This window comes from Magallana gigas, chromosome 7 (assembly GCF_963853765.1).
Source record: "Magallana gigas chromosome 7, xbMagGiga1.1, whole genome shotgun sequence".
In the NCBI taxonomy this organism is placed as follows: Eukaryota; Metazoa; Mollusca; class Bivalvia; order Ostreida; family Ostreidae; genus Magallana; species Magallana gigas.
The window spans coordinates 41,169,837-41,196,187 of record NC_088859.1 but is presented as its reverse complement, the minus strand read 5'-3'; the positions used below and the strand labels follow the sequence as shown (position 1 = coordinate 41,196,187).

Here is a 26,351-nt window from a genome sequence, read left to right as displayed (position 1 = left end):
GTAGAATAGAACAACGTTCAACAAAATACACTTGTTTCTAATCCCCTTACAGTATGTATACTATATTGTTTTTTTTTTGGTTTTGAACAAAAAACAGTAATATAACAGTTTCTATAAAGAGTCAAAGGTTACCCTTTCCATAACTTTTTGTTGGTTTCCTTAACTGATACACTAACCTTTCAGTAAAAACAATATTGAAAGATTTCTTTTCTCACAAGACCGGAACGTTTCTAACGGGGATTTAAAAATGAGCATCTTTCATCCATTTGAAAATTCTCACACAATTTTTCAACATTATCATCCGGGTACTTTTCATTACGTATGCCCTGCAAAATCATAGTTAACTTTTTAATGAGTTTTAAAGCGAATGAGGGGCGTTTAAAAACAAGGGGACTTCAATAATGTACATATATGTATGATGAATGTAGCTTGGGTATAATGCAGTTCTGATTATCGTCATTAAACAACAGTTACATTAAATGTTGCATGTAAAACTACGAGTTACTGATCTTGCATTAGGACTAGCATATTCCACAATGCAAGATATGGCGTTAACAGACGTGACCATTGTTTTAGGCCTACAGGACATCTTTTCAAAATTACACGACCCAATAAGGCAAAATAACTCATTAAGTTCAATAAAGGAGGTTGGGTTCTTTATAGTGCTACTAACTACTGTGACCCGACAGTTTCTTAAGATTTTACAATTTTAACCGATTTCTTCACAGAAAAAGGGGGATGTATATTAATCAAATTGTTTTTTCTCTCGTTTATTACTTAGTATGTACTATAGTATGCGATCGTCTAATGCTTAGTTCGTTGCACCATGTTGCTTAGTTCGTTGCACCATGTCACAAGAGGTTCAACAAGTCTGTCCCAAGATATTTATGCTGCACATTTTGACTATTTTTAATAAAAATACACATACAATGTACCTGTGAAAGAAGTGCAATTGAAATCGAAGAAAGGGAAAATTTCCAAGATTACTTCATTCACACATTATCATTTCTCCCTCGTAAAAATTCACAGGAACGAAAACAGATTTCCTACGGAGATTCATAACTGGCAATGTTGACATCTTTTCTCCATTCGGAAGTCACTCGGAATACCTCGCATAATTTTTTAAATGTTATTATCCGGACTTTTGGTAATCTAAAAGGTCTACAGAAAATGATACATCTGTTTTCCGTAAAAAGGCAAAAAAGCCACTTTATCCTTAAGAAACATGGCAAATTGGTAATCATGAAACATCTGATATTTTTAAATATCTTTTAGGGTCAGTATACATTTCATGTAAATCATAAAACAGGTTTAATAAGTATAGTATCCATACTAGACATGCGCTTGGATCACCGGAATTTTAATATTCTTTTTCAATTGAAAGGCGGTTTTCAGGATATGTCGTGTTGATTGTGTCTTTGTAGATATGACAACCTCAAAAGTAGCATCTCGGTTGACCTTCTGATCAAGCGTTCGAAATTTATAGAAAATATGTACATGACGCTTTAAATGAAAATCATAGAAAACTTAATAAGCTTTGTTTTAATTTCGTAATTTTTTGTGGCAAATCAATACACATACTATGTATATAGGTGAGTTCATATTATATTCTGTTGACTTATGACTTAAATTAGTAATGCAAAACTATTGCAAATCTTAATGTCCATATTTACCAGAAAGCATAAGCGTCATATTCAAAATTTAAAGGGATGCAGTCCTTGTGAACCCATTAAGAGCATTTCTGCACCCTTCTTCTTCTTCTCCTTCCTTCCCTTTCTCTCCCTGTTACATATTTTCTCTTCCTCTAATTCTGCCTTTCACCTCCCACAAAGCCTTTCTGCTACCTAAAGAGACTAAGGATGGGAAAGAAGAGCACATGATCAGCATTGTCAATGGCAGGAGATAAAATTAAGTAGTCGAAAGAAGCAGGCATATAAGCATAAAGTTGGTCCAGTATGTTGCATCTAAAATATAAAAAGATATTTCAAAAGTCATTAAAAGGGATATGGTAATACATATACTTTGGCTATTATAAAATGTTTGTTACTCATAAACAGTGATAAATATACATTAGTTACCATTAAATATAATTATATTTATAACTCGCTCCAAAGGAGGGGGGTATACTGTTTTACCCTCGTGAGTCTGTGTTGTCCCTTCGTCCGTCTGTCCGTAACAATTTCTCTCGCATTTTAGATGCTTGAAATGTTAACGCACTCTTTTTAAAGGCATACAATATGGTGGGATTTATTTTTGTACTAATCGGACGTCACTACCAACCGAAGACTCTAAAACAGAGCGGACGCAGAATGATGACACCAGAGGCGTGTTCAACAAAGCAGGAACTCGCGAGCACTCGCAAAAACGCCCCAATTCTGAAACAAAATGTTGGCGAGTGCTCGAAAGCACTTGTTCTTATGATCACAGCTTAGGTTTTCTTTGCTCTAGCTTATATTACAATACAGCAGTGTCCTTAATTTAGCATTGTTTACAATTGTTTGTTATTTAGCGATAGGAAGTATTTTCATGAAAAATAAATAAAAGATGTCAATATCATTACCTAAATTTATCCTTATTAATATAGACTAAATCACGGTAGGTGAAGAGAATTAGATAATTAAAGTTTTGCCACAACCATGCCTTTTCCACCAACCTTTCTCTCCAATAGATTTTTTCAATACATCTAGAGTTTATGGAGAAAGACCAATGGCATGTAATTGAATGTCATAAATGTTGTTTTTCGTCACAGTTCAAGTCATTCGAAAGGATGACTGCACTTAATTACATATAAATTTTGCGACACAATTAAATTTAATGTTAAAAATTGGCATATTTATTTTATTTTTAGGATTAGCCAATGTCTATACTGCAACTTTGTGATAACATTAATGTAAAGTTCATATTTACAAAGGACGAAGTCGTTTTCATAGGTAGGGGGTCATTACATTTTCTTCAATACCCATTGGATGTTAAGGACGCCCACTTTTTTTTACAGACTTAATTCATAGACAGCGCATATTTGTGTATTGTTCTCATTTTAATGGTAGTTTTATATTTATATACATAAGCCTATGTTAAAAGGAGATCAAGAGACAAACATGCGTTCATGGTTAAACAGACAAAAAATGTTTATTCTTCCATTTGCGTTGTCTGTTGTAAACGGTATACTTTGACCTGTTAAATATTATAATTCACCACGTGATTTCTAACCCCAGTTAACTGTGAATACAAGACTCCCCTCACTTGACGTGTTAGGAGGCACACATTTTGCTAGGCGATATTATTTGTCCATACCTATTCATTCAAATCAAGTGATGGTTTCTTCATTTCCTCGGGAAATTTTTTAAAGATTATCGGTTATGTACGTTACTGATTAATCTACTTATTAATTTTATTCGAACACGTAAATTGCTAACATCAGTTGCTGGTTTACGATCATCAATGGCTTCTTTTACTGGCTGATATTATGTTACCATTATTTTTTGTTTTGAAACTTTTCAAAAATGGCAACATGCACACAGAGAAAGAAAAAGTGTATTCAATTATAGTATCGCTATTCTAATTTTAGATCACCCATTGCAATACATATGCATATATTAGATCAGTGCTTCATGCATATTTAGACAAAGTTACAACATAAATGTGCAAGATTTAAACTTTTTCTTAGCAAATAGTTGTAGAGAGGACACCAATGAAACCCCTTCAGATTTTTTTCAGATATTTAAATCTTCAAAATAAGTTTGTAGCTGCGCAGTTCGTGATTAACAAGGCACTGTCTTGTTCTTGTATGCTTAATTTGCATACAAACAACATGTATAATCTCATATATATTGCTTTCATATCATTTGGCAACATTTTTGGGCAGAAAAAAACCATTTCAAGAAATGTTTACTTTCTTATCCTCAAATGAACAAAATAGCTGACCGTCCCCCTTAAAACATCCCGATTACAATTATTTTCTGCAGTATTTTCTGCAGTTGTAGTGAAGAATTACCCTTGGTTCATTTTTCAACATTGCAAATTGAAACCAAAGGACTATATGGGTCAATATAAAAAAGGCAGCTTTTTATGTCACAAGTATGCTGATTTTTAATTTTTATCATTTGACCATAAATAACGATCATATAACAAGTAATGGACTGTATATTTTCTATTGCTATGATAAAAATTTAAAAAAAATAAAATGTATTTTGATAAATATCAGACTAGAATCACCTACATATGTAAATCTGCCACTTTTACACTGTCAATAGAAATGAGCCTTCTGTTTAATTGAATAATATTCTCAAAATTATTTTAAATTTAACCCCAAAAAATATATCATTATAAAATACACAGTTGGATGAATGTTTTTTTCAAATAAAAATATGCACCCCGTCCTCCATTGAAATCAATACAATACTAATTATGTCTGTACATAAATTCTTTGTCATTGGTGTAACCGATGTTAGTGTTTTTAAAAAGAGTTGTCATTCTTAATAAATGACATCATAACTAGTCCTGAGTTATATGACATCACTTCCTGTTGAAGACTGCAGACGCCATAGATATGTTTTGTTGCTTGTGTGATGAAAAGAAGCTCCAGATTGCAAAAAGGTAAGAAATACAATAATACTTTGTCATTGGTGTTGTAGTGATTATGACAAAACAATTGTAGATAAAAGTAACACCAGTGATGAGTTTGGTTACACCACTGACAGAAAATATATATTTCGTTACATATTTTTCTATATTTTTAACGAAATGAAACTTCATTTCTAATTTACAACTTTTATCAATTTAAATATTAGGGTATTTGATTTAATTTTTAAAAACGTTTCTCTAATTAAATACAAATTTAGGTACAATAGTAACGCCAATGACATGTCAAGTAATACTAATGACAAAAATACTATAAAAATAAATAATTGTTTTGAAAAATAATGATATGTTGATTTTATAAAGCTGGTCAATTGTAAAGGAATAGCATACATATCAGAAGAAAAAATAAAAGTTCCTCCATTTTTAAAATTTATCTCAAAAAAGAAAATTTTAGATGAAATGGTAACGCCAATGACATGTGCATGTAATACCAATGACAAAAATATTATAAAATAAATAATTGTTTTGTAAAATAATGATATGTTGATTTTATAAAGCTGGTCAATTGTAAAGGAATAGCATGCATATCAGTAGAAAAGTAAAAGTTCATCCATTTTTAAAATGTATCTTAAAAAAAGAAAAAATTAGATGAAATGGTAACGCCAATGACATGTGCAGTAATACCAATGACAACATTAAAATAAAATGCATAATATTTGTTTGTGAAATAAGAAAAGGTCTTAGGCTGGTATAAAGAAAAGATTAACTTTAATGTAAATTAAAATAATCAAAGTCAATCCAGTTTTGCAATTTATCTCAAAAAAGAATTTTAGGTACAATAGTAACGCCAATGACATGCGCATGTAATACCAATGACAAAAGTATTATAAAAAAAATATTTGTTATGTGAAATAATGAAATGTTTATTTTTTAGCAGGTAAATAAAAAATTAATAAAATCCATGCCAATTAAAATAATCTAAGTTTATCCGTTTTGAATATTTATCTCATTAAAGAAATTTTAAAGTACATGGTAACGCCAATGACATGTGCATGTTATATGTATATATTACACCTTAGCTTATATATTGATCATTTTTAAAGTTGATAATTAAAAATCATGGCATTAAATTAAATGATATTTCATTCAAAATATATATAATAATAGGAGAGAGTCACAATTTTTTCTATTGTTTTTCCTTCAGCTCATGGCATTAACTAATGCAGAGAAGCAGAGACGATATCGGGAAAAGAGGGACAGTGACCCTCAGAGAAGGTCACAGTACCTGGAAAGGAAAGACTTAGATATATCCAAGATGTAGCTGTCGGGAAACGGAAAAACGTTGACCAGCTGTCTTCGAGAGATCAACGACAGCAACGAAGAACATGGCGGACAAATCAAAAACTCTGCAGAAAGAGAAAAAAGGACAATCAGAATTTACTTACCCCTCCTGATTCTCCAATACTTGTTCAGCCATATCAACAATCTTCTGGGGCCAAACGTCGCGAAAAGTCTAGAGCAAAATGTTATCGTGATAAGATAAAGTTACAAGAGCAGCTGCGAAAAGAGAGAAAGAAAAAAATGATGTATATGAAGAGATGGTTGAGAGAAAAAGAGAAAAGCACAAAATGTTCAGTTGAATCACCGCATTCTAGGTCAACAAAAATGTTGAGAGGTGTAAAATTTAACTTTCAATCTAAAAAGAAAAGAAACACTGTAAGACGCTCTTTCGAGTTTAACTTTGTGCTAAACAGAAGCGTTAAAGCAAAAGTACCGGAGAGGAAACCAACAGCTAAAACGCACATTGTCAAATGTTCTTTCGTCCAACATTGTTCGTAAATACCGCTGTCTGAGCAGAGCCAAAATGGAGATTGGCATGCAAAACAAAAAAATTCAGAAGAGGAAATACAGTATGACTCAGAGGTTGAACAAGGAGTTAAAAGACTTCTTTGAAAGAGACGATAATAGTCGCCTTACCGCAGGAGTCAAGGACACTGTCACAAGACAAAAGGTAAAGAAGCAAAAAAGAATTCTACTTTGCAGCCAGAAGGAACTACATCAAAAGTATTTGGATGATAAAAAATCCAAGATAAGTTACTCATCCTTTTGCAAACAAAAACCATTTTGGGTTGTTCCACCATCAGAAAGAGACCGTGAGACTTGTGCATGCAAGATTCACGAAAACATCCAATTCATGGCAGATGCCTTATACAAGAAAGGAGTCATCAATACCAGCAACCTCTTGCTCCTTTTAAAGGAAAAATCATGTGACATTGAACAAATGAGCTGCATGTATGGGTATTGTGAAACATGCAAAGATGAATGTTTCACAGAAAACAAAATTGATTCCAATATGGAGATTGAATGGTTTCAATGGGTGTCAAAAAAAGAAAAAAGAATAGTTAGGTCAGAAGAAAAGGAAATTACAATCACTATGAAAGAGCAGACAAAAGGAACTGTTGGAAACCTTCTTGACTTATTCACTGACCAAATGGTCAGATTCAAGTTACACTCTTTCAACATTGGTAATCAGCTTAAACACTACCGACTGACCAAGGAAAACTTTCAAGAAAATGAAGCTCTTCTACACATCGATTTTGCTGAAAATTTTCAGACTAAGCTTAGTAGAGAAATTCAAAGCATGCACTTTGGTGCCTCACACAGTCAAATTACAATTCCGAAGGAGTTTACTACAACGGAAACAATTCAGCCTGTTCTTTTGCGACTGTATCAGACTCAATGGATCACAGCCTCCCTGCAATTTGGGCCTATTTGGAGCCAGTTCTTGACAGAATGCAAAGAGAAAACCCACACCTAAATGCATTGCACATCTTTAGTGACGGTCCAACAACTTAATACCGACAAAAAGGAAATTTCTTTCTTTTTGCCTCCGAACTTGCAGCTCGTGGCATATCAATGGCTACGTGGAATTTCCATGAATCAGGTCACGGGAAAGGTGCTCCTGACGGGGTGGGGGGCACTCTTAAACGAACGGCTAATCGGAAGGTGTTGCATGGCAGAGATATAAAAGATGCAATATCTTTTAAAGAAACGCTTGAAGAAGAGAAATTGAATATTTCAGTCTTCCACGTACCTACTGATATGGTTGAAGAAAAGCACAAATTGCTTCCATCATTGAAATCCATTCCTGGAACCATGAAAATTCACCAGATTATCACAAACAAACCTGGAGAGATTGCCCATCGATCTGTTAGCTGTACATGCAATGACCCATCCACTCATTCTTGCCACGATCTGAAAAAGTTTGTTTTTGACTCTCATCCTGCTAACACAGCCAGTTCAACTCCAATGAACAGGGCAAAAAACTCTATCGTGGCATTATCTGTTGAGGATCAGCGGGCAAAATTCTTTGAAGAAACACTTCGGGCTTTTGCGAAAATGAAAACATTTGACGAAATACTCATGCTGTCTATGAGCATTGAAAACCTCATCAAGTCTTATGAAATGTGTGAGTTTATCCCTTCACTGCACTATACAGGGTTGAGCGTAGATGAAATATCGATGAGTATATATCCAGCAGACATAACACAAGAACAGGTTATGTATACTGTTTCTGTTTCAGCAGATGGTAATTGCCTGCCTTACACTGGCGGTGTGCATGCATTTGGCACTGAGAAAAGGGGAGCAGAAATGAGAGTTCGCATTGTAACAGAGCTTGCACTTCATCAACTGTATCTTGACCAGACATATCTGCAGAGGGGGCTGGATGTTTCAACTACGAATTTGCCAATGCGATTTGCCATGTATTCAGAATCTTACCTACCTGGATTGCTGTTAAATGCAACTTCCATCAACACTTTGTTTCAGAACGAAGTTGTTAATGTAAGTAGAGACAAATGTTATATGGGCATTTGGCAGTTGTTTGCTCTTTCTAGTATCCTGAAAAGACCCATAGTCTCTGTGTATCCTCAGCTTGGAAATCCTTCAGTAAGAATGGACCTAAACAGGACAATATTTCCCCGAGAAGAACAAAGGAGCAACAAGGCGTTTATTATGTGGATAAGTACAAGAACCGACATGGTACATGTCCATTGGGTTCCGAATCATTTCATTCCAGTGTTGCCAATAGATGTAGTTCACAAACCATCAGACATTGAAATCCAAAGATGGAGACTTAAAGCTCAGAGAACCAAAGAAAAGGTTAAAACCGAGAAAGATATGAATAGCAATGGTATGTTCAAATCAGGTGAAGAAGAGAAAAAAACAGAACATCAAGAGTCATTTCTAGAAAAGAATACAGAACATTCAAGAAGGAAAACCGCAGAATTCGATACTTCTGAACAGAGTAGGACACCTGAGCACGAAAAAGAAATGGAATAGAATCCTTCCAATGAAGAACCAAACAAAGACATTCCACATCTAGATGCCACCTATCAGCATGATGAGAAATCAAAAGAGCCAGATGATGATGAATTTAAAGGATATACATCAAGTGATGACTTGTTACATAAGTATGTCATCGTGTTGTATGATGGGATGCCTTATCCAGGATATGTTTCAGACATAGACAATGATGATGTGTTCGTTCGTTGTATGCACAGAGTTCCCGGAAAGAAGATTGATTCCTGTATGTTTTACTGGCCAAAATGTGTCCTAGATGAATGTTGGTGTAGCTTAGATAACGTTGCATGTTTGATTAAAGATCCAACAAGAGTTGGATTTAAGTATGTTGTCGAAAGTGAAAAATGGGCCAAAATTGTGCAAATGTATGCTGAGTAATGATTTCGTTTAGTGGGTAGATATACCAAATTGAGTTGTTTTTTAAGCATTTGTCAAGCTTTTGTTAAAAAGGGACGTTAATAACAAACTGTGTGTTTGAATTTTGTCATTGGGATAACCAATTGTCATTGGTGTTCCTTTGTCAATTTTTGCTATTGCAAACCCGTTTTCAGTGTTAAACTTAATAAATAATTTTTCATCTTTGTAATTAAGAAAGGTCAATATATTTAAAATGAAGTATTATTTTTATTATTCTTTGGTTTAATATGTTTAAGACACAATTTTAGTACATGAGTCATTGGCGTTACTGAAACTGTCATTGGTGTTAATATAAAGTCATTGGAGTAACCAGCCTTACAAATGTTCTTTCGTCTTAAAATTCATGTTTTTTTGGATTGTAAATCATGATAAATAATTTGTGGAATTTCCAGATGAAATGTATGTTGTGAAATTATTGTTATTTTTGCCTTTTTTACGTAAAAATGTAATACAGCAGGTGTACCTTACAAAATTGTCTCACATTCATGTCAAAACTGTTAAAAGAAACTTACTATCATAACTAAATGCTGATAATTTTTATTCTTTGTCAAGTCATATTATCAAACATTCATTTGTACCTCAAATTTAATTTAAAAAGTTGTTTATTTTTTCTGTACAGTTTATTGTTTACAGGTAACACCAATGACAATAAAACAGCTATTGTCCATTTTCAAAAGAGCATTCTAACCAAATTATATTAACTACTGTTTGGAAAATGTGTTTTTTGAAAAATATTATGTTGTATTATTACTATTTGTTCAATAAAGGTGCTGAAACATCGACTTTTTTCATAATTTTGACCTGAACTATTTAGCTGCTTTTTTTTATATTGACCCATATATGATATGGGCCTGAAATGGCCCCCTAAAATGAACATCTTCATTTTACTGTAATTATTTGATTTTTTAGTTCAGATATATACATGTATGTGATGTGTTTACATAATATTCATTTTGATTCAAGTGCCCACAATATAGAAATATGACATCGTAAAGACAACCTTTTCCCGCCATTTTTGCCTTTTTAGCAATAACAGCTTGTTTTCAAGCACTTTTTCTTTCAGAAAACATAGAGCGCATGCTTGAACAAACAACATATTTTAATCAGGGATGTATCTAGCCAAGACTAATAAGTGACAAAATAATTTATCTTGTTCAAGCATGCGCTGTATGTTTCCCATTTGTATAAAGATAAGAAAAATGTCAATTTTTGCCTGATTTTGATTGAATTCTAAAAATAGCGTCACTTCTGACGTCATATACTGCGAGTGAGAGCAAAAAAATCAAATAAACATATGAAAAATATATTTTATATCAACTCTTCTAAAAAAGAAGTAAAAATATCACTCTTCTAAAAAAGAAGTTAACTTTTCATTGTACCCGAAACACTTAAAAAATGGCGAATTATGGGGGCCAAATTTAACTCATATCATATATAGTTCTTTATTGAATTAAGATCCGTAAAATTTGTTGGTTTTAAGGTTGCATCTTACTGGAATTGCTTTCTTTAAAGCGGTTCTGAAATCAACAACATTTAAAAACGCGTATCAATGTTAACAGATTATATATGATGTACAGATGTAATTTAATAAAAATGTACTGTATAATACATATATCTTTAGACAAGTGTACCTAAAACATTGTCAATCTTGTCCATTTGATTAATTGAGTAACAGAATGGCATACACCAGCGTTTAATCCAGAGCAATGTGTACATTGTGTATGTAAACCAAAATAGATGGTGTGACGGTAAAATTTGTATTAATTTATTTGGTTTTCAATACAAAAGAGTTCTACATGTTTACATCATGTCAGCCCTAATTTCAGAGGTGCTTTAAAGTTTTTATCTTTAAAACAGTATGATCATGATCAACTATTATTATTTAAAACACTTACCTTCCCCTATAACGCTTATACAAAAATAAGTCCCGATTGGGATTATTAAGCTTGGTACAACGTTTATGATATCTTGTACCATTGACAGTTTTCAGCCGATTTACCGGTATTAAAGCACAAAACATTGAGTCAATAAAGTAGAAGTATAGTCCATACAGTAGAGGTATAGTCATATTATTATATAATAGGGGAGAATTATTAAGTAATTCTTGTATAACATGAAGCAAGAAGAAGACTTCTAAACGGTTTTTGTTTCATGATGATTATTTTCACCGTACTAAATATTTGCAAAGAAATCACGAAGAAACTAAAAATAATGTGTTATCGTCTGAGTGTGACAGACCTTTAATTAGACTATCGTAACAAGCTTCTTATCAGATTCTTTCTTCGAACGCGTGGGCTAAACAAAATAATCGGTATTGCTATTCTGTGATAAAAGACGGACCCTAGCGTCTGGAATGATTCGATTACAACTTACTACTTTTGGGTTAATAGGATTTAAGGGGTGATTTCTTCAAACTCACATAATGAATGATTTTCTTTTGCGTGTACGTTTTATCAGTAAATTAAGACATTATCCATTGTTGATAGTTCAAAGGATTATTTCATCGGCCTCGATAAAGTACATAAGACTGCTTTTAAAATTTATAGTAAATTTGATTACCAGCATCTTTACTTCGCGATTTACGAGTGGTGAATATATTGAAAAATGCTTTCGCGATAAAAAAAAAAAAAAAAAAAAAAAAAAACCTAATCATTGTTCAGGCAAAAGATTGTTTGCAATATTAAGATATTAAGAGAATAATTTTTTTCTTTCACCAAAGTTTTTATTTTATGAAATAAATAAGCATTACGAGAGTAAGACGCAAGAAAGCTAAAGTCCTCTCTGTGATGAATAATTCGTGTAAGAATTTTCCATAATAACATGTATCAAAAAATTCAACTATGATGTTTACCTTTGTAGTGCATAATTATTTTAACATTGAACTACAAAAAGAGTTATTTGGAAAAATAATGAACCTGTGTTTAAAATCTGGTATATTTTTATACTCTATTTTTTCATGTTTTATCAATATATATATATATATATATATATATATATATATATATATATATATATATATATATATATATATATATATATATATATATATAAACTGATCTGCAAAATAAACATTATCTTTAAATTGCAATGGAAGTTATCCGTGACAAAGGGGACGTAACCTATCAGCAACTTATGCCCAAAAAAATTTGCGCAGCAATTATCTAAATACTATAGGAGTAATTCAGTTAAAAGCGGTACTCATTTGGCAGGTCATTTTTACCAATTTAATTGCCGGAATTTTTCATACGGAAAATCCGGTTTAAAATGACGTTGTTCAACAGCTTGTATTTTTTATCTAAATTTAAAAAAAACACGTAGTATCTGCAAAAAAAACCCAAAAAATGTCTAGTATCTTCAAAACTGTAAACATATTTATCTTGACCATAGGGGGTACCATATATATGCAATTTATGCCCCCCCCCCCCTCTATAAAAAGACCAAGTTCAACAAATAGTAATATTTTGCATGATTTATCATGTATATCCCTGGTGTCATGCAATTGATCTGCCAAACAAAAACTTTTCATCTTGAATACTGTAGGAGGAGTCATCAGGAGAAAAGGGATGCTATTTAGGCAGCCGTCCGCCGCCATTTTCACCATGAAGTATGTTTAAAATATGCGTATAGTTAAAAGTCATAATGAAAGGGCTACATTCGGGGCATTTGTGTTGATGCAACACACCATGTTAAAATTCAAACCGAACCTTAAAAATAAAACTGATAACAATAAAATCATTCAAAACTGTATACTGACTCTCCTGGCCAGGTATAATAATTTTAGTATGAGTTAATAAAGAACCTTATCAAGTTATTGTTCGACACTAACACAAGAGATTTCAAGAAAACTTTATATCAATCGAAGAATTGTGTATCTATATTTTGCGTTTAATTTGAATCAGATCTAAATATCTATCTTAAATACGCATGTCAACTGAAAAATACAAATTTCATGTAAACTATATTTCAATCAAAGAACTGAATTGCTGACTGTCTCATATGTAACACGCTCCATGTATTTAAATGTTCAACGTTTGTTTTATTCGATTTGAAGCATCTTTTCGTGTTGACATCAATTGTCCATATTGTACTGCATGTAATAGTCCCTTAGAGATTATTTTGCAAAGTGCTTGAAGCAGTAAATATTAGCTAAAGAGTTTACGAATCAATAAAAATTAGGTATTCCGTGAAAATCACTAGTGGTGTTCTTCACAGTAGAAAGAGAGGAGATAAATGGATTTAAAAGTTAGACAATTGAATAACGTAACAAGAAAATAGTTTATAATACAACACATGCACGCTACATATACCGGGTATGTCCAAACCACGTTTCTCCCACAATTACTAAGAATATATATTCTGGCATGCCTAAACAAATACTGTTTTGAATTATCAAGCATCTGTGATAAAGGTTTGTATATATAGTCAAGATTTTAAATTCTAAAAACTGTAACCCCGGACAAAAAGTGGGGCCCCGGGCGGGGTTCTAACTTTAACATATAGATATAGAAAATATTTAACAATTTTTTTCTCAATAACTACAATGCAGCAGTTTGGGATAATACTATGCATATATCATTAAATAATGTAGATTCTAATTTGTTATAATCCTGACTCCCGGACTAATACCAAAGCACCAAGAGGGGTTCAAATTTTAAAAATCATTTTTAAATGTATGGGAAACGTTTTAAAAATGTTCTTCTCGAGAACCGCAATGTTACAGTTTCTGAAATCACTATGCAAGCATCCGTGGCTTATGTAGATCTTATTTGGTAAAACAGTGACCCCCGGACTAATACTGGGGCCCAATTGCAAGAGGGGTCAAAGTTTAATATAGAAAAATATATGTACTATAGGTATAACATGTTTAAAAAAAAACCTTCTCGAGAACTACAATGCTACAATTTGTGAGATTACTATGCATTCAACCGTGGATAATGTAGATTCGAGAGTTTTAAAATAGTGACTCCTTGACTAATATTGGGGACCCAAGATCGGTTAAAAGTTTAATGTAGAAAATGTTTTAAAATTTTCTTCTCGAGAACTGCAATGATTCAATTTGTCAGATAACTACGTAAGCATCCTCAAATATTATAGATTCCAAATTATTAAAGTCGTGACCCTCGATCTAATACTGGGGCCCCAAGAGGGTTTCAAATTCAACAAATAAATATAAAGGGAAAATTTTTAAAAACATCCTCAAATAGTGTAAATTCTAAATTGTTAAAGCCAACCATAAACCTTGGACCAATACTGGGGCCCCAGAAAGGGGATCAAAGTTTAAATTATAAATAGTATATGCTACGAAATACAATGTTACAAGTAACTGCTGTTCAGGTGAGCGATGTGGCCCATTGGCCTTTTGTTGGCCATGTTTTGAAAAGTGTAGTGTACAAACTGTCTTTTGTAAAATTTAATGCAAGTGTTTATGACATATTTTGTAGACGTGTATATAACCAGGAAAATCTGATTCCATTTTTTCTGCAATTTTGCAAATTGCCCCTTTAAAACAGAAGTTTGATCTTCACGGCAAAAATTTTAATGTGCATGTTTGAATGACGTTTTAATGTAATAATTTTTGGAAGAATGGTGTCCTCTATTGAATTAGAGTATTTTATGCACATTCTGCCATTCATTATGTGTAGCATTGTCAAGTAATGATGGAGCGTGGGATGAGCATGTTCGCTCTCTCTCTCTCTCTCTCATCTTATTCATGCTTTCAGAGTTTAGCACGAAACACGAGTTCTTAATTACCATGTATTTTAAATCATGTAAAGTCATTTCTAAAGAGAAAAAAAAATGATTAAGTAATTTGATTTTATATCTTTTTCGCCAGGATACCATTCATAAGTACATATCTTATATCAGAATGTTGGGTTGTCTCCAATGCGCTTTTAATGCCCACGTAATAAGCGGATAAAAAGAACAGATATAGCTATTAGACATAATCCGAAGTATACTTAACGTAGCATCTCTTTCAGGATTTAATTTGATACGCTCAGACTACAATCGTTACGACACTCCAAGCCTGATTAAAGCTCGTTTATGATTTCCAGTTAATTCCGGTATTAATTTTGGTATAAAATTGTTGCATCATTCATTCTATTGTCGTTTAGGAGCAAGTTTATAAAGACTGACTTGCACACTTTTTATTAATTAAAAAATGAAATGAATATGGATTATTATGTTGTACCGTAAAAAAAATTGCAATACCACGGCTTACTATTAACAGATTTATTAATCCTAGTCATTAGCTTGAAAAGCAACTGGCGATACTATATAAATGCACTGTTTTCATAGATCCTTCAGAACCTTCTCCAGCATCAGAAACATATGGCCCTAATTCAGCGTCCACACCTTTGGAATGCATCCGAATCACAAGATGCATCACTTATTCAAATTTGATAAAGATTGAACCAATAATAACTAAGCAATTGTCTAGCAAATGACACATTATCTAAAAACTTTAACCAGCTCAAAAACTTTAACATCAATTAGCATCCGAAACCTATAGCTCAGATTCAGCATTCAAGCTTGTCACGTGCATAAGTGTTATAAGACGCATCATCCATGCAAGTTTGATAAAGTTTGGCCAAGTAACAACTAGAATATAATCTTCAGAGGGCACTTGACCCAAACACTTCAAACGGCTCCAAAATCATTAACCTTCTCAAGCATCCGAAACCTATGGCTGTGAATTAGAATTCAAGCCTGTCAGCTTAAGTATTACAACACGCATCATCCATGCAAGTTTGGTGAAATTAGGACCAGTAGCGAGATAGAAATGGTCATCAAAGTGCACTTGCTTCTTAAACTTCAACCTGCTTCAAAAACCGAAACTTCCTACAGTATCTAAAACTCATGGCCCAGCATCCAAGTCTTTCAAGTCCATAAGTAGGTACAAATGCATCATCCATGCAAGTGTGGTGAAGACAGGACAAGTAATAACTTAGATACAGGACCTGCACCGAAAACTTTAACCAGGTCCGGACGCCGACGACGTTGTATCTGTGAGCTAAAAAATGAAGTGAAGAACAATTAATACATGTTTAAATATTCATGCATATACATCTAACTGAAATAAGACTAGTATAATAACGAAACGACATACAGCCAAAGACATATTATGTGTATATACGCTGCACTTAAATGCTTATAAAGGGGTGAATCTACATTGTATCTACCAGGACATTTTGTTTCTATATCCTTCTCATGTTAGTTTCACTTGTCCGTGCATTATTTAGTTACTTGACATTTGTTCCTGTATACCTAAGTATGTTCATGTATTGAAGCAAAAAAGATAATTCACTATTGAATTTGAGGCCTGATGATGAAAACTTCTGCCTCACTTCTTACAGAGTTGGTGTTGCATTATATCTACACCCAACCCAAAAGTAGGTGTATGTTAATTTGACTTTTCAATGATCATAACCTTGTAATTGTCTTGTAACCTACACATTACAACTTTAAAAGATGACACGACACCAAAAAGCTATATATTGTTAATATTTAAAATCTTGATCATTCGACTGCTCATACCAATCTTCATTTAAGTTCTCCCACGCACTATATTGAATCTTAATTTACTAAATCAGCAGGCTTTCTTGTCCTCTCATCTCTTGTCTCTCCCTCCCACCTCCCTGTCTCTGTATAGCCTAATGCTTTTCAGTCTCATTGACTATTTATAAAACATGATCTTACTAAAGATGCGATGTAAAATAGAATTGCTGACGTCAGATCTCAATGCAAATGAGATTAAATTCATACTGTTTATTGATGAATAAAGCTCGGCTTCAGCTTTATTGTTGAGACGTTAACGTTGTTATTTATTTGCAATGAAATGATGCCTCATGGATCTGTCAACAAATTGCAGCTAAGCGACCCCTCGTCTATTGGCAGATGAAGCTCATATCTTGCTTAGTCGCCCTATCCTCGCCGGAACTAATTGCATGTTGAGTAATGCGAGCTTATCGTTATATTTCTCTCCCAGCAAACACATCAATCATAATATTTTGAATGAAATTAAATAGAGATTTGACACCTACCCTTAATTGGAGTTAATAAAACTGGTGGACAAGGATTATAAGAATGAGATATTGAGACACATTTTGTCATCGATCTAGTTTGAAATAAATTTTGGTCTTTTTTTTTTTTTTAATAAAAGTCAATTATAATGAAATTCTACAATACTGCGCTGCCCCATTTGGTTTTCTGCAAAATCATGTTTAATCATAATATCCTTTTGCTTTCGTTAATTCACTTGAAGCATGTGCTTAATCATTTTTTAAAAGTTTTTACTTTAGTGTTTACAATCGCTTAACGTGTGTCACTAAATTAAGGATTCTAATTGAAAACGGACATGTTCATATCTTCAATATTATCGATATTATATCGATATATTATACTAGGATATACATGTATATGATTGGGCTGGACAGTGATATGCTTACGTCTTTTTAAGGAATATTCATTGAGACATAACCAGTTCTAGTCAAAACTTTAAAAATTATTAAAAATTGGCACTTTGCGTTAAAGATTAATGAAAATGGAATAACATATGAACGGCATAAAAAACAATCTTTAAACATAGGAACAAGTTCGGCCAATTTGTTAATTTCTTGAAACGTATTACAGTGTAGGCGAATTGATTGAAATCAGCTTTACTTTCATGGTGAATGTGTTTGCTATATAAACGTTTGTGTTTAAAAAAAATATTACGGCAGTGCAAACGACTTCGGGCTTTGATTTTTATGATTTGAGTGCGTAGCAAAAGTTGATTTAAAACTTCGTTTGGTAGTAATCTGTATTTTAGAAAATACTCTGTATATACGAACTGCTTATCAGGCTTTCAAACTTGGATCCTATTGCTCCCTCGACGAAGTGACTCTACAGGAAACGTTAACACTACACAATCGATAAAAGCGACAGAGGCTTGTATGGTGATTGGAAGACAAATATTCTGTGATATTTTGAATTGACCCACCTGATGATACGGTTAAACCGAAATCTCAATTCAAAATTAATGATGACATTATATATATCATTTGCCCGGGGTATATCTTTTCTTTCTTTGCCCAATCTGGCTCACATCACCCACTAACCTGCAGTGACATTAAAACAAGTTTTTAGATCTAAGGTTGAAGGGACTTGGACACGATTTTAGATTTTTTTAAAGTATAAAATGGTTTATTTGCTCATTTTGAATGATTGACCGAAATTTGAATGTTAAAAGTCAAGTTATAAGAGAGATACAGAGGAAAGAAATCATTGTTATGTAAACAAAGCTCGAGTGTATTTGTTAACAAATAATGTAAAGTATGGAATTACCATTTGTTTAGCGAATGACTCGTGGCAAGCAAGGTAAACTGATTCAACGTGTTCATAGATAATATGATAAACAGAAAACGATTACAAAGCTCGGGCTATGTTTAGAAAACAAAAATTTTCAAGCGCTGTATCTTGCTTATAACTCAATGTTTGACTTTCAAATTTTGACAAAGCATTAAAACTACCCATATTAACAATTCAAAACATTAAAATTGGAAAAATAAAGTTAAATATGTACTGCTAAAAAACAATGAAAGTGAAATGAACCAAATCCACATGACTGACAACATTTAAGAAGCCGGTCACTTTGCACCTTAAATTTTTTAAAAAAATTATCTCTTCTTGTTGAAAAAAAGAAAATTTTAATTTCGTCAGAATATCTGCGGTGAATGATTCATTTTAATTCATATTTTAATAAAGAGAAAGTTTATGCATGTATTAACCAAGAGAGGTTTACAAATTTTAAGTTACTTTTTACAATATCGCATTAAAACATACGTTGCCCATAGACTTCAATACAAAATTCAAGGTGTAATTAGTTAGATTCAAGGTGTAATTAGTTAGACCATAAATAATATTTTGAAAATTCCTTTGGTGGAGTATTTTCATTTGATAACACCTTCAAAATGATACCATGATTAGGAATATCGGACCATTCATTTCTTAGGTACAAAATGTGGTTTAAGGTTATAGCAAATTATTTCTAAAAAAATCTTGTCCGGAATACATACATTTATTATCTCCCCATTGTCAAATCTGGCTCAAACTTCACCAAAAGAGTGCCTCTGGTCAAAGGGTGTGCGTTGACCTTTCTAAGTCAAGGTTCAAGGTCATAGACCACGCAAAACAAATTTCAGAGCATATTGTATATCCCTTAACCCTCTCAGTCTCATACTTCACATATAAAGAGCTTTTTGTGTAAAGGGTGTGAAGCTACCCTAAGCCAAGTGGGTATATTCTACAATACATTCTCTATAGACGATAATGTTAACATTATGTCTCACAGCATTCTTCCTTATTTTCATTTAGCTACGAGTGACCCTTCAAACTGAAGCAGTACAAGTTGTCATTCTTCGGTCCGAGTTTCGAGGTTTCATTTCAGATTCGTTTTCCCGCAAAATCCGTCTTTTACATCAAACCATGAAAAAGAAAGTGAAAGTAAACTCCTGGCTATCAGTTAGGCATAAGATATCACAAATTCAGGTAAAATCACATTTTGCTTGATATACTTCCAGGAAAAATGCTCCTCACTGGAGCGTTCTATTGACATTTTTCAGTGTCTTCGCCTGTGATAACACTACGTATCGATTTTGTACTGTACAGTCCAATAACTTCAAATAACGTATAATTAGGGTGCCAGCGGGGTCTGCATATTTATATTTTAATATATAAATATAAGTAATAAGGAATCATTCTTTTAATATTATGAGGTGATAACTTCGGTCGGGGCGTGATTAAATCTATCATAAAGCCCTTCAGGCTTTATTGGATTTGATCACGCCCCGACCGATATTATCACCTCATAATACTCAAAGAATGATTCCTTATTCCTTAAATAATTAAAACAAGACTTATTGAACTCGTTACAACGAAATAATCAACTCGTTCGTTTTAACAACTGATTCTTTTGCAACATACATTCCTATCTCACAGCAAACTAAAATTAATCATTGATACCGCACAACCCAACATTGTCACCCTCGGATTTTGAGGCTCTGAGCAAAGCAACACTTCTAACTATAACGAATTTAATACCATTAATATTTCATATCAGATTCTTTTTAAACAAATATATTGGACTGATTATTACTCATAATTTGAATAAAATTTTAATGTGCTTTTGAAACAACTGTTTTAACATGTTTTCATATGTTTATGTATCCTGATGATATCTAAGTTTCTGAGCCTAGAAACACCTCCATATACTAATTACAAAGATGAAAGGTCCATTATTACGTGAGAAATAATGAGGCATTGCATGAAGTGGAATCATTAGAATTGATGGTGGCTCAATTTTTCATGGATTCCGTACGTACCCTTCACCCACAAATAGACGTCCCTGACAAATTTAAAAATAAATAATTCATTAATTAAGAGATCATTAAAGTTTCCAAAAAGTACTTCCCGCGAACTGTACAAGAATGAGAATTAACAAAACTTGGCTACGTTTTGTTCAGTTCAAAACTTGGTTAAGTCACTTCAAAGTAGCTGTAAAGTAGAATTACTAGGTTGAATCGCAATTATAGTGAAGATGGTGATATATTAATATTTTGATTAGCTAATTTGCATGTTTCTTATCTTACAGAATCACTAAATAATGTGTTTGCGAAAAGTGGCAATCAAAAATAGATGTCAAGATATGGATTCTGTTGATCCATTTGGTGCTAAATCTAGGTTAGGAAAACAGCCGACCTTTTATTAAATAAGTAATGAGAGTTCCTTTCGATAGAAGTTCGATTTTTTCCTTTCCTATACTTTGTACTCTAAGACTTGATGTCATGTAACGCCTTCTTACGAATGAAAAATGGCCAATGCCCGTTAAACTGAGCCCACCCATCATATGTTATTCTATACTTAGTCGACTTGAATATCGAGCTCTACGACATCAATGTTAGGTACCAAATCAAGTAGTCAAATACTATTATAATCCAGAAAACAAGTTGCAAGGCAGGGTCGTAGCTAGTACGCCATAGAAAGTCTGTGTAAAAACCTGCACTGAAGACCCCCTGATAGGTCCAGAATCTAAGCACTGTGATGACGCATGGGGCATGGCATTCATGCGATTTCTGAAGAAAAATCTACGCTTAAATTACGTGCAATTTTGTGAATTTGTAAACTGTAAAATTTATGCTATTTCTTGGAGATTGGACAAAGGCATTTAACATAAAACAACATTTACAAATTCACATAAAATGTTTAAAATTTTCTAAATTCCACTCTTTGATATTTATAATACTGTTATGTTTCTATCAATTGAATTGAACATATTGTATTGACTATAAATATGTCCAAAAAAATTGCACACACGTTCTAATACATGCAACGTAGAACGCCTCTCCTTAAAACACACATTATATATTAGACTGCTATGCAATTAACTGGCAATGTATAAGAAGTATCAATTTTAAAAGAACTAGAAAATAACCAAACAAAACAGTAAGCATAAAAATTTGGAAAAAAAGAATGCCATCAACACATGCAGTTTTCATGTTGTATTGTTAAAAAAGCGTCGAAACTGGGCATTAGATTTGTTTGAAACATGGCTAATTTTTTCTTTTATAGTTATACAACTTTTTTTCAAGCAAACGATGTTCAAGCCAATAAGCAGCAACGCCCCTGCAAGCAATACAATGTTAAGAAAATATCAAAGCCTTATTAGTAAATGTTCAAACATCTGACTGTCATCTGTGAATCTGAAATAACACATATTAAAATAATTTCTCCTGATGCAAAGTTTATGATTGCATCAATTATGCATTACGAAGGACAGGGCTGTACTCTGGATAGAAGTTTTATATATGCTTGTGGGTGTGATTTTGAGAGGTGAGTCAATTGGAAATTAACGTTTATCTTTCAAAGATATGTAAGCTTAATAAGAATGAAAATTTCAAATTATGGCTTAAAGGGACTTGGACACGATTTAAGATCAAAAATTTTATTTTTATTTTTTATGTTTAAAACAGTTAACTGGTGCATTTTAAATGATTGACCAAAATATTGAATGTTACAGTCAAGTTACAAGCAAGTTACAGAGCTAAGAATTGATTGTTATGTAAACAAAGCTCGAGTCTTATAGTTGTTTACAAAAAATGTAATGTAGAAAATTACAATTTCTTAGACAAAATGACAGGCCAAAAACAATTTAAACTAATTCAATATCTTCATAAATACTATTATCAACAAAAGAAAGATACATTTGATTGAAACTCACACCAATATAACACACATGTAAAAAATGACAATACTGAGCTTTGTTTACAAAACAAAGAATTATGAACTCTGTATCTTGCTTATAATTTGATATTTGACTTTCAAATTTTGACAAAGCATTATAAACCTCTATATTCATTAGTATAAACATTAAAAATGGAAAAATAAAATTTGAAAATTTTATGTCAAATCGTGTCCAAGTCCCTTTAAGGTCAACTCACAGTCCTGCTCTTTATCCAAATGTTATTTATATAAGGTGTATTCTTTGAGATGGTCATCATCTCAATGATATCTAACTGTACAGGTTGTTTACTAGTTTCGCTTGTTTTGATAAAAATGATATCTAGAATATATAAGCAAGCTTACTTGAATGCTTATCTTACCAAAATGACTGACCCCTTTTTATTCAAAACGTACATATTTTAAACGAATGAACACGCACTGTCTAAATGCATGAATTCTATATTAATTTCTTTTTAATTGTTTTTAATTAAACATAAAACATTTAAACAAAAACGTAACAGAGAACAACTATATACTTTAAAAATCACAGTTTCTCTCCACATCTGTTCCAACTTGTGAATTTTTCATCCAACATACCGTATGTGTACACCATTTAGTATTAATACCAAAGTCATTTTACATCTATTGTTTGTCAGTGATTTTTGTTAGCCAATTAATATTTTCTATTAATAAGTCTATTTATTTATATCAATAAATAAAAATACTTGCGTAGTTTTTTTTACCATACAACTTTTTAACTACTCTATATTTAATTATTCATTACTCCATTATGAAGAAGCAAGGGAAGATAAATCCATTACGAAGAATCAAGGGAAGATAACTCAATTAACTTTCTCAATATCTTAACTTTGATACAGAGTTTCATTCTTTCTCTTTTCTAAATACCAGGTATGTGAATAACCAGGGTATCGCATTTCTTTCATTGAAGTTCCTGAGCAGAATAAAATAACAAGACAAATATACCCCCCATTTTCCCAGCCATAACACTTGTCTAACATGTAGGTGGCATGAAATATTATAAAAGATGACGTCTTAATGGGTTTTTTTCTAAATATGCAGTCAGTTTTTATTCAGTGTCAGTAGACCTTTTTTAAACATTCTCTATACATTAACACTAAATGACCATGCTTTTAGCCACACCTTGCATTTAGAATCCCAACCCTATACAAGTGTTTTGGCCCCGCCCTAGATTCAGAACCCCTAGCTTGGGGGACTTGAAATTTAAAAAAATTGGTAGAGGACTTCCTGGTCTACAAAATAATGTTTTCCCTAAAGGTGTGTGGAAGTAGAAAAATAATTTTCAAACATGGCAGTAGATTATTTTAAATATGATGTGCATTAACACTTTACATCCATTTTTATCCCGCCCTAGAGTCAACACCCATTGCCTTGGGGACATAAAATTTACAATTTTAATAGAGAACTTCCTGGTTAACATAATTAAGAAGTCAATCTTCCTTACAGATGTATGAGAGAAGAGAATATTTTTAAACATTATATGCATTAACACTTTATGGGCATATTGCCCCCCCCCCCCAACAGCCTGAACCCCTGACCTAGGGGCCATGAATTTCACAATTTGGGTAGAGGAGTTTGTGGCCATCATAACCAGGCATTCAGTTTTATTTCCACATGTGTGGGAGTAAAGAAGATTTTCTAAGATTTAATACATTTTCACCGTATGGCTGCACTGACCCTGCCCTAGGGCCTAGACTCCTGTCCCAGGGGTAATGAATTTTACAATTTAGGTAGAAGACTTCATCGACACCATAACCATGCATTTAGTTTTTAACAAATATATATGGGAGTAGAGAAGAAGATTTTCTAGGATCTATTACAATTTTACTATATGGCCATATTGGCCCCACCCTTGACTCTGAACCACTGACCCATGGGGCCATGAATTTTACAATTTTGGTAGAGAACTTCATGGACATCATAACCATGCATTCAGTTTTGTCCTCACACGTGTGGGAAAATTTGGCTGTTTTTAACATTTGGCCCGCCCTTTGCCCCCTGGGAGTGGTAGAGCCCTGGGAGTGGTAGAGCCATGAATTTCACAATTTAGATTCTTCTTACTATAGAAATGTTTCACACCAAATATGGTAACAATTGGCCTTGTAGTTTTCAAGAAAAAGTTAAAAATGTAAAATTGTTAACGCACAACGCACGACGACGGACGAAGACCAATTGCATTAGGTCACCTAAGTCACTCAGGTGACCTAAAAAAACCGCCAAATATACCTTTAATGTAGATAAAGTTTCGTTTCTCAAACTAATGTGAAAAACGTAACAATAAACTAGATTTTTAGCTCACCAGAGTCACTCAGGTGAACCATTGCAATTGGTCTTTGCCCATCGTCGTTCGTTAACAATTTTACATTTTAACCTTCTTGAAATTTACATGGCCAGTAACTACAATTTTTGATGTGAAGCATCTCTATGGTAAGAGAAATCTAAATAGTGAAATTCATGGCTCTACAACCTCGAGGGTGCCATAGGTGGGGTTCTAAATTTTAAAAGTTGTGACCTCCGGACTTATAATGCAGTCCCAATTAGGTTTAACGTTTAACATTATTCAAAACTCTTGTACTCAAAAACTACAATGCTACAAATTATCAAATAATGTAGATTCAATATTTTTAAACGCGTTACTCCGAAACCAATGTTGGGGCCTAAAGAGGTGTTCAAGGTTTAACAGAGATAAATAAAGGGAAAATGTTTTTGAAACCTTGTATAAAGCGATACGGGGAAATGTTGCTCAGGTGAGCAATGTGGCCAATGGGAGGTAAAGTTGTTCAAACTAAGGGATATGGAACTTAGGTGGCCGTCAAGGCTTGAGGGAGACTGTTTAAACTATTTTATTTCATCTTTTCACTTTGTGGTTATAACGTATACGTACTACAGTAGTAACGATAGTCAGGTTTTTGGAATTTCAACAGACCTTTTAAAGCATAAATCGAAGACTGGTAATCGTGTGTTAAATGAATGTCACTCCGACATGAGTGTTCCGCAGGGATTTTCTGCGAGTTTGTATGTTTCCTGGAAAATGTCAAAACCATGTGGTGTGATTTCCTCTTGCCGTACCAATGGCGAGATCCGGTGTGTGCAAAGCACTCGGAATAAGAACTCCATATTTGATAACGTCATGACCTCGTTCCTCTGTTCACGAGTTTCTTCTGGAAAATCAAGAGAGTTTGTCCCTACAGGGGCTACATATCCGTTTGTTGTGTTCACCAAGAACCAGCAAAGCCTAATAAATAAATCTCACCATGAAACATGGGCGTGAAATTGGTTTACTAGATTGCACAATTTCCGCTTTGTTTATTCCGATTGTTTGATATGCAAGAATATTAAAAACCACTTAAACCTATTGTATTTTATAATGTAAAAATGGAATGGTAAGAATGGTGAATATCAAAAAAAATGATTTGATGTTTCATGGGTTTTTTTTATATTGAATTACATGCTGATATAATAATAGGAATTAGTTTCTGGATCTAAAAGCTTGAACAATAAAATTAACGACAGAGAAAATCACAGCGGAGAGAATTGCGTTAGCTTCATTGAGTTATCCACCCCTGCTCGCACTGGTCACGGAAACCACGCAGAAGTTTTTCATAATTCAATAACAATCCTTTATTATTTAGCCGAAAAAAATTTAAAATAGCTGATCGTCTTTCATATTGGGATCAATTAATGTTTAATGCAAA

At 33.0% G+C, this 26,351-nt stretch overlaps 1 protein-coding gene across 1 annotated transcript; it reads left to right on the top strand.

The window, feature by feature from the left end:
* Positions 1 to 7,627: 7,627 nt before the first annotated feature.
* Positions 7,628 to 9,196, top strand: LOC136270231 (uncharacterized). Its single transcript, XM_066067211.1, has one exon. It carries the CDS (start codon positions 7,684 to 7,686, stop codon positions 8,920 to 8,922), a length of 1,239 nt encoding a protein of 412 aa, XP_065923283.1. The 5' UTR covers positions 7,628 to 7,683; the 3' UTR covers positions 8,923 to 9,196.
* Positions 9,197 to 26,351: the final 17,155 nt, after the last annotated feature.

Excerpts from the sequence above, each read along its gene's own strand:
- LOC136270231 (XM_066067211.1), top strand. The coding sequence starts at position 7,684 with ATGGTTGAAGAAAAGCACAAATTGCTTCCATCATTGAAATCCATTCCT.